This window comes from Microcebus murinus, chromosome 4, assembly GCF_040939455.1.
Source record: "Microcebus murinus isolate Inina chromosome 4, M.murinus_Inina_mat1.0, whole genome shotgun sequence".
Classification (NCBI taxonomy): Eukaryota; Metazoa; Chordata; class Mammalia; order Primates; family Cheirogaleidae; genus Microcebus; species Microcebus murinus.
In genome coordinates, this window is record NC_134107.1 from 45,222,973 (window position 1) to 45,238,325 (window position 15,353).

Genomic DNA, 15,353 nt, shown 5'->3' on the forward strand with positions numbered 1-15,353 from the left:
CCTAAATCATATGGTTGGTCTTTCTGGCTGGTCGGCCCCAACTTAAAGACACTTCTATCAGTTGTGATGTAGATTATCCCCTAGAAGTGGAAAACAAAGGCAAGACCTCTCTTTGGGCAAGGCAAAATTCTTTACTACACAGACTGTAAAATCCAAACTTAATGTCTCTGGTTTCTTTAGGAATAGACTCTGTAGATCAATGGTCCCCAGCCTTTTTGGCAGCAAGGACCAGTTTCGTGGAAGACAGTTTTTCCAGGGACCTGGGGGTGACAGGTGGGGGAGGGGAATGTTGGTGATGTGGAGCAGCTATAAATACAGATGAAAGCTTTCTGGCTCCTCTCCTGCTGTGTGGCCTGGTTCCTAACCGGCCCTGGGGCAGTACTGGTCCATGGCCTGAGGGTTGGGGACAACTGCTCTAGATCACTGATTGATTGGACCCTAACTCCACAAATATTAATAAGAACCAAAGCCATTTATTTCAGGTAGTCATTTAATTCACATTACTCTTAACCTTATTAGGTTCTTTTTCTGCTATATTTTTGTCCTGCTTGAGCTTCACTGAGCTTCTTAGATTTGTTTGGTTGGTATCTTTCTTCACTTGTGGAAAGTTCTTGCCATTTCCTCTTCAAATATGTCTTCTGTCGCATTCTGTCTTTTCTATTGATCTGCCTTCAGGCTTGCAAGTCATCTCTTCTCCTGTTAAGTCCATCTAATTAATTCTTCAGTTGTGGTATATCTTTTATAGTATTTCTTTTTGATTCTTTTTTACAGTTTTCATCACTCTGCTGAAATTCTCTACCTCTTCTTATATGTTGTCCACCATTTCTAGATCATTTAGTATTTTTATCGTAATTATTTTAAAATTACTGTTTAATAATTTCAACATTTAGGCCATCTCTGAATCTGTTTGACCATTTCCTTGACCATTGATGACATTTCTTCTTTGTGTGTCTCATAATATTTGATTGTATGCCAGACAACTTGTATAAAACAACAGTAAAACTCTAAGTTTATTTATTTACTTCATATTTACCTCCAAAATTTCCTTTATTCTGTCAGACTACTAAATTGAGTAAATCTGATTTCTAAGTGAGATGAGTCTGTACTTCGTTATAGTTTTATTTTTTTATTTATTTATTTTTTTTTATACTTGTGTCTGGGAAGAACGTTGTAGTTTTAGTTTATTTTTACCACTGGGTTCAAATACTTCGGTATAGAATTATGACTTCGTCTTCAGAAAGATTTGGGACCTGAGCACTGACATGATGCCAGAGATCCGTTTTGCCAGCCTGGCTGCCAGTTTTTTAGGTTGCTGGAAGGTTATCTTTGTTCTTTAAGCCCGCTTCCTGCCTTTCTGTGTCTCAGGAGATCTCTGCCTTGCTGCCCTTACCCTTGCTGCTAGAGGCCAGCTGTTTTACATTCTATGAATGTCTGGAATGCCTTGGAGAGCTTTTTCTCAGTTCTCCTGCCTCATCCACAGCCTTTGGTAGCTGAAAGCTTGGAGTGCCTCAGATGAATTTCTTCTTTGCTCACCTGCCAGCCCTCCTTTGGAGGATGATAGCCTTGTACTTCGGGGAGGCCCATATACTTTCAGTTCTTCTGACCTGTCTCCATCTACTTCTGGGAGAGTTGGTGGATAGGTACAGACTTGTCCCAAGCCTGGGTCTCCTTATAATTCTTTTTTTTTTTTTTTTTTTTTTTTTTTGAAACAGAGTCTCACTTTGTTACCCAGGCTAGAGTGAGTGCCGTGGCGTCAGCCTAGCTCACAGCAACCTCAAACTCCTGGGCTCAAGCGATTCTGCTGCCTCAGCCTCCCAAGTAGCTGGGACTACAGGCATGCACCACCATGCCCGGCTAATTTTTTCTATATATATTAGTTGGCCAATTAATTTCTTTCTGTTTATAGTAGAGACAGGGTCTCCCTCTTGGTCAGGCTGGTTTCGAACTCCTGACCTTGAGCAATCCGCCCGCCTCAGCCTCCCAGAGAGCTAGGATTACAGGCGTGAGCCACCGCGCCCGGCTTCCTTATAATTCTTATTTCAGCACTTAAGAACACTCAGCTCCACCACTCTTGAGAATTTTAATCCATCATGCTAGTATACATGTGGCATTAACATTTTTGTTAGGGCCAGGCGTGGTGGCTCGCACCTGTAATCCTAGCACTGTGGGAGGCCGAGGCAGGAGGATTGCTCAAGGTCAGGAGTTTGAGACCAGCCTCAGCAAGAACGAGATCCCGCCTCTACTAAAAATAGAAAGAAATTAGCTGGGCATGGTGGCACATGCCTGTAGTCCCAGTATTTGGGAGGCTGCGGCAGAAGGATTGCTTGAGCCCAGGAGTTTGAGGTTGCTGTGAGCTAGGCTGATGCCACGGCACTCTAGCCCTAGCAACAGAGTAAGATTCTGTCTCCAAAAAAAAAAAAATATTTTTTTTGTTAAATGTCTGGCTTGTTTCTTCTCTCTGGAATACATTTCCTCCTGCTGCTGCTGTACCTAGAGTTAGAGTAGTGGTGGGCTTCTCTCTCCTATGAAGGGCTTATTGGTTTCTGGAATTTAATTCATTAGGGTTTTTAGTGTCCTTTGCTCTTGATATGTCTTAAAACTATTTTTTTTTTTAGCTTATCTAGCTTGTTTTTTGTTGTTGGGGTGTATGTGACAGTCTCTTGCCACATTGTATATCCTAATAAGCAAAAATCCCTCTATTACATCTTTATCATCTTTATTTTGAAATAGTAAAGCATGCAAATGATGAAAACTTTAAAACTGTACCAAAATTTAGATAGTGAAAAATAAGTCTGCTTCCTTCCATTGACTTTCCCTAGTCCTCCAGTTTTATTAATAGTTATTGACTTTGTAGTTCCTTACTTTCCTCAATCTCCTAAGGTGTCTCTTTCTTTCCAAGTGCTTCTGATTGTATCTGTACTTCTGATTGTATCCTATTGGACTATATCTAGTATCTGAGCTTGTATGTGTCTTCTATCTGTGCCTCTCAATCTTTTCCCCTGAATCCTTCCCTTCAGTCTGCCCCTCATGGAAGGCCTTTCCGATTTTAAACAGCTATTTCTGATATTGCCTCCTCCTATTTACCTCTCTCTCCTAGTTCCCTTTACTATTAAAGAATTGAAAGAATAATATGCCCTTGTTACTTTTTGTTCCTTATTTTTCTTTAGTTTTCCACACTTCTTTAAAAATCACTAATGAAGGGGAGGGGAAATAAGGAGTGACTGCTAATGGGTACAGGTTTCTTTTGGGGGTGGCGAAAGTACTCTGAAATTTCGAATTTTGAATATACTAAAATCAACTGAATTGTGTACTTTTAAAAAGGTGAATTTTGTAATTGCATTATATCACAATAAAACTATTTAAAAATCACTTATGAGGCCGGGCGCTGTGGCTCACGCCTGTAATCCTAGCTCTTGGGAGGCCGAGGCGGGCGGATTGCTCAAGGTCAGGAGTTCAAAACCAGCCTGAGCAAGAGCGAGACCCCGTCTCTACTATAAATAGAAAGAAATTAATTGGCCAACTGATATATATATAAAAAATTAGCCGGGCATGGTGGCGCATGCCTGTAGTCCCAGCTACCCGGGAGGCTGAGGCAGAAGGATCACTCAAGCCCAGGAGTTTGAGGTTGCTGTGAGCTAGGCTGACGCCACGGCACTCACTCTAGCCTGGGCAACAAAGCGAGACTCTGTCTCAAAAAAAAAAAAAAAATCACTTATGAGCTCTTAGATCTAACATGTTTTTGCAGTCCTCATCCTATGTCATCTCTCTGTAGTTTCTGACAATGTTTGACGATTTCCTTCTTAGGCACTCTATTCCCTGTATTTCTCTGATTATAGCCCTTATACCTGTTATATTTCCCTCAGACCTTCTGTTTCCTGCTTAAATATTAGTGACTCTCTTGATTTCCTTCTTGTCTCTTTTTTATCTTTACCCATTCTCCCAGGGCAATCTCAACTACTTCCATGACTTTAGGTGTTCAGCTGTGTACATAGATAATCCCTAAAGATTTATCTTTAGTTAGATTGCTCTTTGAGCCCAAGGCCAGTATTTCTAATCCCCCACCTAGACTGTACTATATTTCTTACAAGTACTTCAAAATAGTAATGTGTTTTGGTCTGACTGTAAAGAACTATGGGGCTCTGAAGAACACTTCTGAGAATGCATACACATGATTTTCTTCCCTCAGATAAATAAATTGTTAGCTTATTATTTGGCATGTTTAAGATGGCTTCCAAATACTTTAAATGAAAATAAATACAACAAAAGTGGATTAAAAATCTATTTATTATATCTCCTACGTTAAAATATTCATTTTGAATGTGATATTTTTGTGTACTCTTAAATATCTAATAGAATATTGAAAGAACCTTACAGTGAAGAATTGCTTCCTAATCTGGTCCATATTAAATTTAATTTCATATATTTGTTTAACAAATATTTGAATGAAAGCTTTCTTGTTCCAGGATTAGAGTGCTGGGATACAGCAATGAATCAAACAGATAAATCTTCGCTTCATGAAATTTAGTCTAGAGGAGAAATACAGACAATACAATAAATATGTAAATATATAGTATACTGGCTGGCATACCAAAATGCTAAGGAGAAAAATAAGTAATTGGTAGTGGAGTTGGAGAAAGTTGCATTTTTAATTAGATCACCAGAGAGGACTTTTCTCAAATATCACCTTTTCAATGAAGATTTGAAGGAGGCAAGAGAGTAAGCTATTCAGGGGAAGAGCAGTCCAGTCAGAGGGAATAGAAGAGCAAAGGCCTTGAGTTGGGAGCATAATGTCCTTCAGGAACAAGGAGGCCATTGTGATAGGAACAGAGGGAAATTATAGGAGAGGAGTAATGAGGGCAAATTTTAGAGTGCTTGGTGGACTATTGTAACAATTTTACCTTTTCTCTGAATGAGATAGGAGCTATTCAAAGTTGTGAGCAAAGGAGTAATAAAATAAAGGTTTTTTTCAAGATCACTCTGGCTCCTGTGTTGAGGATAGTCTGAAGATGGGGAATGGATATATTAAATTAAATTAAATATGTTGTTAATTTTTATCTGTTTCTTTTCATTAATGCAGCTGTAGGAAATTTTAAATTACATGGGATGTGCATTCTATTTCTATTAGATGTATTGTTCTAACCGAATCCTACCCAATACTTAGACATTCTTCCATTTCATCTCTGTGACAAATTTGTATAGTTACTGATACCACAATACTAGGTTTCTTTTGTTTCATGAGTTTTTTTTCCCCTACATGAATCAGTAAAGATAGGAGAATATTATGTTCTCATCTATTGAGGTTTTTCCTTTTAACACAGATGAAGCACCTCCTATTTTTAGTTTTCCATTGTTATCTCCCTCCTAGTTTTCAACCTCCTCCCCCCCCTCACTTGTTTATTTTAAACTCAACCATGTGATTTTTCAGTAAAGGTTGAATTATTAATCAGTGAGCTCTTTTAGCTGGCTTTTTTTGTTTCAGAATTTGAGCTTCTCGTTGATAAAAGGAAATGGTGTCTAATGTTCTCTAGTCATTGATGCATTCATTCAACAACTGCATTAGAAGTTTGAGAGTAGAGGATGAATAAAGTGAAGAATTCTTTTTTTTTTTTTTTTGTCAAGCAATTTCAAGTAGATGTATAAAGTGAAGAATTCTTGCCCTCAGTGAAATTACAAATTTGCTAGTCATCTGGTGGTGATAAATTAACTGATTTGGTACATGTTATAACTAAATAGCAGTATTAACTACCTCATGATAGAATTAAAAGAGGCCAGGCAAGGCTAAGGCCCAGCTACTCAAGGCTGAGGCAGCAGGATTGCTTGAGCCCAGGAGTTTGAGGTTGCTGTGAGCTAGGCTGATGCTATGGCACTCACTCTAGCCTGGGCAACAAAGTGAGACTCAATGTCTCACGCCTGTAATCCTAGCACTCTGGGAGGCCGAAGCGGGAGGATTGCTCAAGGTCAAGAGTTCGAAACCAGCCTGAGCAAGAGTGAGACCCTGTCTCTACTATAAATAGAAAGAAATTAATTGGCCAACTAATATATATAGAAAAAATTAGCTGGGCATGGTGGCGCATGCCTGTAGTCCCAGCTACTCAAGGCTGAGGCAGCAGGATTGCTTGAGCCCAGGAGTTTGAGGTTGCTGTGAGCTAGGCTGACGCTATGGTACTCACTCTAGCCTGGGCAACAGTGTGAGACTCAATGTCTCAAAAAAAAAAAAAAAAAAAAAAAAAGAATTAAAAGAGACAGTAACATTTATTAATGTAGAAAGAAATAACTTTACTATTGAGGAAGAAAGTTATTTATAATGGATCAATTAATTTAGACATTGATTCTAAATAACATAAAAATATATTGTGGTGAATTAGCACTCTCTAGATTTGAATCGTGATTCTACCACTTGCTAGCTGCTATGTGGATGGGCAGATTACATAACTTGTGTGCTTAAATTTCTTCATTTGTAAACTAGGAATAATAATGGTAGCTACTTTATAAAATTTGTGTGGATTAAATTAGTTAATACATTACCTGAAGCAATGTTTAGCATATAGTATCTGTATTTGCTACAGTTTTGGCAAACATGTTCCATGGCTACTATAGTCTTCAGAATTTTATTTTTAATGGTGATATAGTACTCAGTTCCATGGAGGTACCATTATTTTTCTTTGAGGTTCATTTTCATTTTAGAGGAGGCATATCTGTATTGATGAATTCAAATAATTGTTTCTCCATTTTCTTAGGTGTCTTGAATTTTCAAGATTAGAAAGCATTTAGATGGGTAGCAGGACTGACTTATTTTTTTTTTTCTGAGATTTAAATGTAAATTGTAAATGAATGTCTACTATAGAAGAAGCCAAGAGCTTTTAAAATAATTCTTCTGTTTTTGAGTATGCAAATAGTATCCAAAAGTTTAACTGAATAGTTTAATTGCCCTCTTTTGAAGAATTTTAAAGTAGCTGTTGCCATGTGATCTTCACTGAGTTACTTTATGTTGGGAAAATTTTGGCAGATAGTATACAGTTCTCATTCAAATACTAGTTATATTTTTTTTTCCTGCTTGCATTAGGGGAACATTAGCGTTGAAGTTTTCATTTCGAATTAGCATGTAGGAAGTGATTTCCTGCCAAATGTTTGTCATGAAATGAAGTTTTATTTTAAAAAAATTAATGGAGCATGTCAGTGCAGCAGCCTCAGAAAAATAGCTGAAGCACAGGGTTACTTTTGGGCAATCTGTTAAATCCTGTTATTACCATTGAGTATACATGCATGATAACCTCTTAGAAAATGAAAATATGATAACTTAGTTGCTAGCAGACAACTCATTTATTACTACTTAGAGTTGAATTTACTTTTGCATTATACTACTTTGGATGTTGGTATTAGAAACAGAGCAAGCAAATAAATCAGTGATGTGACAAAAAAACCCACACTATTAAAATGTATTTCAAACTATTAATTTTATCTCTGTTAGTAAATGAGAGTTAACATTCATTTGAAATATTTAGACAAAGTGTGTTCTCCAATGAATAAAGTATCAAAAACTTCTTTTAAAAATCCATATCACCCTTTCAGGGCAAATGTTGTATTGTTCGTTACCAAATATGGTAACCAGGAGAACTCTTAGATAACAAATTGGCATTGGAAGATGAATTATGGTTAAGTGCCTTTATCTCTTTGTAAAATGCATTTTGTTTTAATCCATCTGATTTTGTGAAAAAATAGTGTATTATGGTATTCAGTGAAAGGGGATTACATTTATTTCTCCTGCTGTATGCTGTATATTGTGCCACTGACCTGCTTTCTTTAAGACTGTCCGATAGCCCTTATTCTTTCTTGTTGAAACCCATGTTCAGTAAATTAAGTTCCATTTTTGTTAAGCAGGGTGTGTAACCACCTCCGTGAACCCCCATGTGTTTTTTATAATCCTTTCCCTTAACTGTTTGGCCCTTTGAGTTGGTTCCTGGAAATCATGGACTCCTGGCCTCAAGCGATTCTCTGGCCTCCCAAAGTGCTGGGATTATAGACATGAATCACCATACCTGGCCGGAAATGTTGGAATTTTCTACAAGACAAAGGAATTGAGATTCTGAAGGCACCAGGGCAGATTGCCTAATGCCAAGATTCACTGTCCCCTACAACTGACCCCAATTCATATAGCCCCTTGTGAGATACAGCAACGGCCTACACCAAAGCACGTGATATCCCTTAGAGAGAGGGAGTTGAGGCAGTTTCTACCTTTCCCCTGATATCTGTATTAAAAATTCCTTTCTTCCATGAGATGAGGCAATCCTCATCTCAATAATTGGATTTTTATGTGATGAGAAACTGGACTTAGACCGAAACCCCTTGCAGTTTGGACAATAGATGCTTTTAAATGTTGTGAGGAACAAAAGAAATGAATAAGTAGGTCTTTGCACTTAAGAAGCTGATTTTATTCTTTTGGGTAGAAACACAGGTTCACAGATTCTGTGTTAATCAGGATGTGTTTGGTTGTGACAGAAACTCATTTTAAACTGGCTTAAGCAAAAAGGGGAATCTATTGGCTTATGTAAATGAAAATATTTGCCTTGGGCATGGTTGTATCCAGATGCTTAATGTAATATTATTGAGAATCTAGCTACATTTTATTTTAGCTCTGCTTTCTTCTGGCTTGGATTCATTTTTAGGCAGCATCTCCCACTTTGCATCAGCTTGGCAACTTCAACAAAAAGCTTCCTTTTCAAACAGTTTCAGCAGAAGTCCTGGGGTTAACTCTGAAGGGCCAGGTTTGGACCCTTTGGAGTGGTTGGAGGTGAGGTGTAGGGCAGAGAGATGGTCAAGTTCTGTTTTAACTATAGGAGATAAGAAGGAGAGAAGCAGTATCCAAAAAGGAAGCTATAGGTTCTACTGTCAGAAGCAAAGATGTTGAGTGGGCAAATAGCAAAAAGTCGACAAAAAGAAAAAGCTGTCATAAAAATCTTTGATTGATTTAAAAAGATGAATTCTGATAAAAGCTGCTTAGGAAAAGCTTCTGAGTGGAGATAGTATTTGAATTGGGCCCTGAAGAGCAAGTAGAGCTTTTCCAAGGCAGAACTTGTAAAAGAAAGGACTTTACTGGTCACTCATTTGAGGAGTTTGGCAATGAAAGAAGAAAGTTAAAATGGTAGCTACTGGAGTCTAAAGGGGAATGTTAAGATTTTTCCCCCCCTGAATATAAGTATTTTTATGGCAGAGGAGACTAAGCTAGTAAAGCAGAAATTAACAATTCAAAGGAGGTAAACCTTAATAAAAAAGCTGAGGGAAATTCAAGGGGGTTAAGGATATATATGGAGGATGTAGTCTTAGAAGGGAAAGAACTGCTCATTCTCTGAGGACATGAAAGGAAGGTATGGTGGTAGAAATTAAACAGAGAAGTTTGTCTTTAAATAGTTAAATGGCTTTCCTTTTGTCTTTTAAAAGTAAGAAGAAAAGGTTTGTCAGTTATCTATTGCTATCTTACAAACCATTCCAAAATGATTCTCTATGGGTTAGCTATTTGGCTTAAGCTCATCTGTGGTCTTGGGTCACTCATGTAGCTGTGGTCACCTGAAGTGTGGATAGATGGTCAAACATGGTAGCTTCACTCAAATGTCTGGTGGCTGGTGCTGGCTGTTGGCAGTGCGTCTCTCTCTGGTTCTCTCTTACCTCAGTGAACAGTAATGTGGCAGCGGCCAGGTTTCAAGAGAAGAGCTGAGGCAATAAAGGCCTCATGTGAACTACTGTTGGAACTCCACTCCCACATTGTCACTTCTTTCCATTCTATTGATCAAAGCAAGTCACAAGACCTGCTCAGATCAAGAGAGTAGAGAAATAGACCCCACCTCTTTATGGGAGAAGCAAAAAAATCACATTGCAAAGTGGGGAAGTGTATACTGGAATGGGAGGAATTTGTGTGCATTCTCCACTGTCCAACATTTTTTTTGTGAAAATTTTCAGTCATGACAACCAGGTTGAAAGGATTTCAGAGTGACTACCCATATACCTACCACCTAGATTCTATTACTAACTTTTTTTTTTTTTTTTTAGAGAGAGTGTCTCACTTTGTCAACCAGGCTGGAGTACAGTGGCCCAGTCATAGTTCACTACAACCTCAAACTCCTAGGCTCAAGCAAACCTCCATCCTCTGCCTTCTGAGTAGCTGGGACTACAGGCATGTGCCACTATACCTGGCTCATTTTTCAATTTTTTTGTAGAGATGGGGTCTCCCTGTGTTGCCCAGGCTGGTCTCAAACTCCTGGCCTCAAGCGATTCTCCCACCTTGGCCTCTCAAAGTGTTGGGATTACAGATGTGAGGCAATGCATCTGGCCTTAACATTTTTCTATACTTGCCTAATCACATATTTATCCATCCATCATCCTGCCATTTATCAATTCATCTTATTTTTTGGATGCGTTTCAAAGTAAATTATAGATGTTAGTACTTTTCTGTAAGTACTTTGTGCGTATTTAGTAGGAGTTCAATATTTTTTTCTTTTGATATAAAGTTTACATACAATGAAGTGTATATATTTTTTGCTTCTTTAAAATTTATTTTATTTTTTATTTCAAAGTATTATGGGAGTATCCATGTTTTTGGTTATAAGGATCGTTTTTGTAATGCTTGAGTCAGGGTTAAAAGTGTGTCTGCCACTCAGATTGTACTCATTAGGTAGGTTTTTGCCCATCCTCTCCTACCCCTTCCCAAGTGTACATATTTTAAGTGTACATTGTGCCTATGTTTTGCAGTCTACCATAGAAGAGAAAAATTTGGAATAGCTTTTCAGTGAAATGCCTCAGAAATTAAACTATAGTTGTATGAAAAAATTACAACATAATACTCCAAGAATATTCCAAGGACATTCCTTGAATACCTCTTTCTTCATATTCTCCTCACTAATCATTTTTTCCTTTAGTATTACCTCAACACTTAGGATCTTCATTTGTGTTATATTAATTTTAATTTACTTTGGATTTTTCCCTGCCTCCTTTCATCAAGCATTTATTAAGCATATACTGTAGACAAACACTGTATTTGCCACAAAAAAAGACCATGGGCTTTCTTGCTTTGTAGGTATTGAGGTGTATCACAAACCAGATTAGATAAGTAATCAATACTTTTTATTTAATGCTTATGCTGAAGGCTCTTTTTTTTTTTAGTTTTTTTTTACCGTGGGTAGAGTGTGTGGCATCATAATAGCTCACTGCATCCTTAAACTCCTGGGCTTAAGAGAGGGACTACAGGCATGTGCCACCACTCCTGGCTAATTTTTTCTGTTTTTGGTAGAGACTGGGGTCTCACTATTGCTCAGGCGGGTCTTGAACTCCTGACCTCAAGTGATCCTCCTTCCTTGGCCTCCTAGAGTGGTAGGATTACAGGTGTGAGCCACCCCACCCAGCTGATAAGCACTAATTCGTTTAATTTGTATAGTAATTTAGAAATTTAGGAGGTTGATATTTTCTCATTTTAAAAGTTAGGAAAGTAAGGTTCATAGAAAAGTTTTCATTTGTCTAAGGTCATACAGCTTGTTAAACCAAGGTGGTGTGCCTCCAGAATGTACTACTTAACTTTTCTGTCATATTGATTAGAAGCAGGAAATGTGCCTGCTGGAAATGTGACCAGCTTCACAGGTTAATCTTGGTCTGAATTAAACATTTTTCTTAAATAGAGGAGTATAAATTTTTACAAACTGATCTATGAGAAGGTTTAAAAATAAACTACCTTCTAGTTTTTTCATAAATACATTTTTATTTTTTTATTTAAAGATTTTGAAAAGAAGTTTTCATATTATAATTGTTGATTTAACTGCAGATAAACAGAGTAGATAATTAAATCCTTTTATAGTTCATAAACATGATGATTGGTTTTCCTGCTCATATGTGAGATGTGCCTCCCTTAAACTTTTAGAATTCTGATCTGAAAAGAATAATGTAATCAAAACTACGTGAGAGGTCAGGCGCGGTAGCTCACGCCTGTAATCCTAGCACTCTGGGAGGCTGAGGCAGGCGGATTGCTCAAGGTCAGGAGTTCGAAACCAGCCTGAGCAAAAGTGAGACCCCGTCTCTACTATAAATAGAAAGAAATTAATTGACCAACTAATATATATAGAAAAAATTAGCTGGGCATGGTGGTGCATGCCTGTAGTCCCAGCTACTCGGGAGGCTGAGGCAGGAGGATTGCTTGAGCCCAGGAGTTTGAGGTTGCTGTGAGCTAGGCTGATGCCACGGCACTCACTCTAGCCGGGACAACAAAGCAAGACTCTGTCTCAAAAAAAAAAAAAAAAAAAACCTGTGAGAAATTCAGCCAACTTTAACCTTTGAGCAAAATATTACAGCTTCTTAAGCCTTAACACTTTGTCTTATTTTTTGAATCTATGTTGTATTATACATTTTCAACATTTCTAGAAGAGTGTAAACCTTTAATTAGTTGATCACATTATTTTGATAAAATAGTTCCTTATTTTGAGTAGATATTGAGTGTTTTTGAGCAATTTAACCAACATCAAAAGATCCAAAGCCATTTTAACTAGCTTTTTGTGTAACAGTAAACTGTATATGAACTCTTGCATATAAGTGACTAGCACTTAAGTCAATTTCATGCCAAGAAGTGCCACTGGTTAATGACAGTCATTATGACAGCTGGAATGAAAGCTTCTTATTTACTGTGCCAGTTTTTCTGTTAGGTCAGGAAGTGGGGTAAAGTCATATATGTCTAAACATCTTGCTTAACCTAGCAGTGTATAAGGTATTAAGTGTTCTTTTGCCCAGATGTCACCCAACTGTTTTATGTATTTGATAGTGTATTTTTGTAAGTTGCTTCAATTTCAAAATCATATGGGATAGGTTGCAAACAAATATATTTGTGTTTAGAAAATCTAATTGGGTGTTATGTTTATTTTTATGTATAGGTCTTGCTATTTTGGAAACTACAAGAAAAATAGATTAGGGAAAGGTTTGGTCTTTTTAGTGGACATGGCTCAGATATCCAGCAACAACGGATTTAAGCAATGTTCATCTTCACATCTGGAACCAACAAGAACAAAAGATGTGGACAAAGAAGAAGCATTACAGATGGAAGCAGAGGCATTAGCAAAACTGCAAAAGGGTAGACAAGTGACTGACAATCAGAGAGGCTTTGAGTTGTCAAGCAGCACCAGACAAAAAGCACAAGTTTATAACAAACAGGATTATGATCTCATGGTGTTTCCTGAATCAGATTCCCAAAAAAGGGCAGTAGATATTGATGTAGAAAAGCTTACCCAAGCTGAACTTGAGAAACTATTACTGGATGACAATTTTGAGACTAAAAGAACACCTGTATTGCCAGTTACTCCTGTTCTGAGCCCTTCCTTTTCAGCACAGCTCTATCTGAGACCTACTATTCAGAGAGGACAGTGGCCACCTGGATTATCTGGGCCTTCCACTTATACTTTGCCTTCCGTTTATCCTTCAACTTACACTAAACAGGCTGCATTCCAGAATGGCTTCAATCCAAGAATGCCTACTTTTCCATCTACAGAACCTATATATTTAAGTCTTCCAGGACAGTCTTCATATTTTTCATATCCCTTGACACCCACCACACCCTTTCATCCACAAGGAAGCTTACCTATCTATCGGCCAATAGTCAGTCCTGACATGGCAAAACTATTTGACAAAATAGCTAGTACATCAGAATTTTTAAAAAATGGGAGAGCAAGGACTGATTTGGAGATAACAAATTCAAAAGCTACAGCCAGCAATCTACAAGTATCTTCAAACTCTGAGGATATCAGTAAATTTGACTGGTTAGACTTGGATCCACTAAGTAAGCCTAAGGTGGACAATGTGGAAGTATTAGACCACGAAGAAGAAAAAAATGTTCCAAGTTTGCTAGTAGAAGATCCTTGGGATGCTGTTCTTCTTGAAGAGAGATCACTAGCAAGTTTTCACCTTGAAAGAAAGGTGAATGGAAAATCCCTTTCTGGGGCAACTGTAACAAGAAGCCAGTCTTTAAATATTCCAACAACTCAGCTTACAAAAGTCCAGGGCCAAATATCTCAGGTATAGTCTTTTCTTTTTAACTTCTCAAACTTAGTAGTATAACACAGAGTTCATATTTGTATGTATAATTTGTTAGGAAAAGAAATATTTTTAATTTGAATCTTTTTTTCTTTGCTCTTGTGTGCTTTGATTCTTAGATTGTATGGCAAAGGATTAAATGTGATTAGGCCAATTGAAAAATTGCTTGCTGTTAATATTTTTCTAGGATTATAAACAAAATGCCTTAATCAAGGATCTAGCTGTCACTGAGAAGCATTTAAGATATTTTTTATTTGTCTCTTCATTATATATGATCCCTTTCTCTTCCTTATCTTTTATTTTTTTCAAGGCAAACAAGGAATTTGGTTTTTAACTCCATTATAGAAATTCTCATGCATTTTGTTTTGTTGTTTTTAAAATAATGGATGAATGAACAAATGAAAAAATAACATAACCCAGAGAGAGAGAAAAGCCATTTAAAGGATTCTTCTTAAACACCCATATTGATAAAGGTGAAGAATGAAACAATAGCTGATATGGTGTAATTACTGAGATCATGTAGTGTTACTGTCTATCTGGAAAAATTAGTTAAGGGGTAGAGTAGGTGGAGCAGGATGTCTTCCCTCAGAAGAGAGGCAGCAGGGTTTTACACTTTTCCAAACATAGTCTATCACTGCAGATTTGTGTTTTGCTCTTATAATATCTGTGGATTTGGGGAATATTTAAGCCTCATTCTCACCTTATTGTGAATTATATTGTTCAGCTAATTAAATCAGTACCTAACTGCTATTGTGGCATTGGGATCTAATTAGCATTTAAGGAAGGAGAAGTGAATTTTGCATGATTTGGCTGGATTTATGTTGAATTGTTGACTTTAAAAAGCCATTTTGGATGTCTAGGGAGAAAGAAGCAGATGTTAAGGTTTGTTAAAAAAAAAAGATGAGGATGTTTTGGATGACATAATTAGAATCCACAAAAATCTTAACTAGTGCAGTGCTTCCTAAATGTATTTTGACTGCAACTCACACTAAGAAATATATTTTAGGCCAGGCGTGGTGGCTCATGCCTGTAATCCTAGCACTCTGGGAAGCCGAGGCGGGTGGATTGCTCGAGGTCAGGAGTTCGAAACCAGCCTGAGCAAGAGCAAGACCCCGTCTCTACTATAAATAGAAATAAATTAATTGGCCAACTAATATATATAGAAAAAATTAACCGGGTATGGTGGTGCATGCCTGTAGTCCCAGCTACTTGGGAGGCTGAGGCAGTAGGATCGCTCGAGCCCAGGAGATTGAGGTTGCTGTGATCTAGGCTGATGCCACGGCACTCACTCTAACCTGGGC

At 37.6% G+C, this 15,353-nt stretch overlaps 1 protein-coding gene and 1 pseudogene across 2 annotated transcripts in view; both read left to right on the top strand.

Annotated features, from left to right (window-relative positions):
* Positions 1 to 15,353, top strand: part of PIK3C2A (phosphatidylinositol-4-phosphate 3-kinase catalytic subunit type 2 alpha) — a 106,626-nt gene that overhangs the window by 12,685 nt on the left and 78,588 nt on the right. For both annotated transcript variants that reach the window (XM_012780671.2, XM_012780672.2), the window contains exon 2: positions 12,900 to 14,034. In XM_012780671.2, the coding sequence (XP_012636125.2) occupies positions 12,964 to 14,034 (1,071 nt within the window). In that variant the 5' untranslated portion in view covers positions 12,900 to 12,963. The remainder of the gene's footprint in view (positions 1 to 12,899; positions 14,035 to 15,353) is intronic.
* On the top strand, positions 11,825 to 11,914 carry LOC142870865 (uncharacterized; annotated as a pseudogene).